The sequence below is a fragment of the Oncorhynchus nerka genome, unplaced genomic scaffold, assembly GCF_034236695.1.
Source record: "Oncorhynchus nerka isolate Pitt River unplaced genomic scaffold, Oner_Uvic_2.0 unplaced_scaffold_2243, whole genome shotgun sequence".
Taxonomy (NCBI): domain Eukaryota; kingdom Metazoa; phylum Chordata; class Actinopteri; order Salmoniformes; family Salmonidae; genus Oncorhynchus; species Oncorhynchus nerka.
This window is the reverse complement of record NW_027039053.1, coordinates 5,051-8,105: the sequence shown is the minus strand read 5'-3', so window position 1 is coordinate 8,105 and position 3,055 is coordinate 5,051. Positions and strand designations below refer to the sequence as shown.

General features: G+C 42.1%; 1 protein-coding gene across 1 annotated transcript; it reads left to right on the top strand.

The window, feature by feature from the left end:
* Positions 1 to 1,504, top strand: LOC135567273 (migration and invasion enhancer 1-like). Its single transcript, XM_065014692.1, has 4 exons — positions 1 to 4; positions 240 to 335; positions 610 to 686; positions 819 to 1,504. The coding sequence occupies exons 1-4, from the start codon at positions 1 to 3 to the stop codon at positions 900 to 902; spliced, it is 261 nt and encodes an 86-aa protein (XP_064870764.1). The 3' UTR covers positions 903 to 1,504.
* Positions 1,505 to 3,055: the final 1,551 nt, after the last annotated feature.

The following is a 3,055-nucleotide window of genomic DNA, read 5'->3' as shown; positions in this document are numbered from 1 at the left end:
ATGGGTGTGGTGCAGATCAGAGTGGAGTACTGGTAGGTTTATGTTCATTTATATTTGAGAGGATGCGTTTGTTTAACAACGAAGCCGGAAACTGGAAGTCATGGAACATTTCCATTATGCAAACTATGAAAATATGGCAACTGCCATATCTTTTAACACTCAGGTTGAGTCTGTATGTTGTATGTTTTTATGCTGTTTTAATTATTCATCACAGTTTTGGTTTTCTATCACTGTTTCAGTGGCCAGTGGGGTACGAGCCCGCTACAAGAAACTTCAGCAGGCTGTCGCTGTGGAGTTTCCTGGGGCGGAGATGTCAGGCTTTGTAGGACGAAAAGGTCAGCTGGATAACCAATCAATCACATTTATTTTATAAAGCCCTTTTTACATCAGCAGATGTCACAAAGTGCTATACAGAAACCCAGCCTAAACCCCCAAAGAGCAAGCAATGCAGATGCAGAAGCACGGTGGCTACAGTGAAATGTATTGTTGTAATATTTACCTATTCTTTTTTGGTAAAATACCAGTTTTCATACCTGTTTTGTGTATGTATCCATCAAGGTTAAACCTACATTTGTTTTGAGGAGAAGTGTGATGCTGTTGTTTCTGTAGGCAGTTTTGAGTTGGAGATCAACGGGGAGCTGGTCTTCTCCAAGCTGGAAACAGGTGGCTTCCCCATGGAAAAGGATGTGAGTACTGGAAGTTTTCTCCTCTGAAGTTGCAGAACTGTCAACTTCAGTCAGTTTGTTTACATCACTGAAATTGACACAAATGTTTTGAAATTGACACAAATGGTCTCAACAATGTGTATGCCCCTTCAGGTCAGGGACGCTCTCCAGAACACCTATGATGGCAAGCAAGTGGAAAAGTGGACCAGAAATCGCCCACCTTGTGTCATCCTGTAGATCTCAATTCCCTCCATCCTCCAACAGTTATCACTCAGATCAATGCTGCTGTCTGTCACCACTCACACAGCAGAGACTCCTTTCTGTTCCTTCTCTCTCTCTGCTCCCATTGAGGTGTTCCAGGACTTTATATGATTACTGTAGACCAAAGCTGAAAGGTTTATAGTATGATGACCCCAGTCCTGGCAGCTCCTATGTTATGGGATCAGAGAGGAAATGGGAAGACTGGTTGGGTGGAACTTCCTTATTCCAGATCTTCTATGCCTATCTGTTTACAGCACCATCATCAGCCAGATAAACGATCCATTTGAGTTGCTGAAGCCTGTCTCGCGTTGTGTTACTGTGTATTGATCTCCCATATTGCAACTGATGCTTTGCAATTAGCTTTAAGTAGAGCTGGTCAAGTGAGTAGATGAATCGCTAGTTATGGTAATATAGGCCACCACCCACTGGTCTGTCTGCTACACTAACGAGACATCAGCCCATGTTCATCACATGCCATTTGAATTATCATCGCTGAATACTGTTATTGATTGCTGATGACAATGTTTGATACCCACTGGGAGGACTTCAATCTCAAAATAAAATACAATTACATTGTTTGTTTTCTTCCTAATTGTTGTCATGTTCAGAACCCAGGCTTTACTGGCAACACAGGAGGAAGGAGGAGACCACAACCCATACAGACACTTGTTTTCACAGAGACACATTTGTACACTAGAGGGTGACACAGGCAAAATCCTTTGCCTACAGTTTTATATTACTTGCCATACTCAACTCAGTGTTAAAAAGTCCTATTCTGTAAAGTGATATTTGCTGAATTAGTTTTCACATTTATCTGACTTCTACAGTATGTTCTGCGCAGTGTACTGTCTGTTGAATTCCTTTTGCTTGGTTGATGGTTTTGCACTTTGGCCCTTCATGAGTTTCTGCTCCTTGGGTGGTAAGTGGCTGACACTGGCTAGGTGGGTCCAGGGTACAGGCTCTGGTAAGGATTGATAATTCATGCAAGCCTGCTTGCTCTATGCCTGATAGAGCCTATCGTCTCAGTCTATGAGCTCCATAGTACTGTCACCGTCTCTGCCGCCCATTTTGTGCCACACAATTCCCCCATCAGGACTTTATGAATTGAAGCATTCAAAATTAGCATTGTGTAATTCATATATGATTGGGTTGCCATGATAATTTTAGCAAGAGACCCTCCATACCACTCAACAGTAATTTCTCAACTCTGTGAAGTATGAATTTTAATGGTGTTATTGGTTTGTCATATGATTTGTTAGAGGAGAGTCCCTCCTGCATCGGTTTCGATCAATTATGAAGCTGGTAAGTGACTGTATGTCACAAGAAGGATGCAACCAACAGCCTCTTTAGTTTGTCAATATTGTAGCTAATGGCCGGGAATACAATGTTCCTTGCGGGATTGAACAGAGGACACCATGACTCCCAAGACAAACAACCCCAAGAGAATAACGTCCTCATCTATGTTCTGCATATTATGTACGTTAATGCTAGTGAGGTACAGTACAGTGGCATATGGACACAGCAGATGGACCTCCACTATTTATGATAACCGCCTCGTGCCATAGCAAAATTGCTATTTTCTCTATCCCTGTCCGTCTCTCTCTCTCTCTCTCTCTCTGTCTCTCTCTCTTTTCTCTCTCTCTCTCTCTCTCTGTCTCTCTCTCTTTCTCTGTATCTCTCTCTCTGTCTCTCTGTCTCTCTCTGTCTCTCTCTCTCTCTCTCTCTCTCTCTGTCTCTGTCTCTCTCTCTTTCTCTGTCTCTCTCTCTTTCTCTGTATCTCTCTCTGGTCTCTCTCTCTCTCTCTCTCTCTCTCTCTCTCTCTCTCTCAGGCTTCTCCCCTTTTTATTTGTCCTATTATTTATTGTTTTTTTTTCAGTAATTCAATATCTTTGATACTCCCTCAACAAGACACACTATTATCATTCCCAGAATGCTTCAGCTCCTGCTTATAACATTTCATTTACATATACATAACATAAAAGGCTGATCAGATCACATGTTCACAATGAGTACATTACAATACCGTTTAGCTCTGAGACAGGTGCCATAAATGGGAAATAGCATAGGTGCTATAGTTAATGGGGAAAATTGGGAATGCAAAAGCCCAAGTGCAGTGAACATCTAGAGCC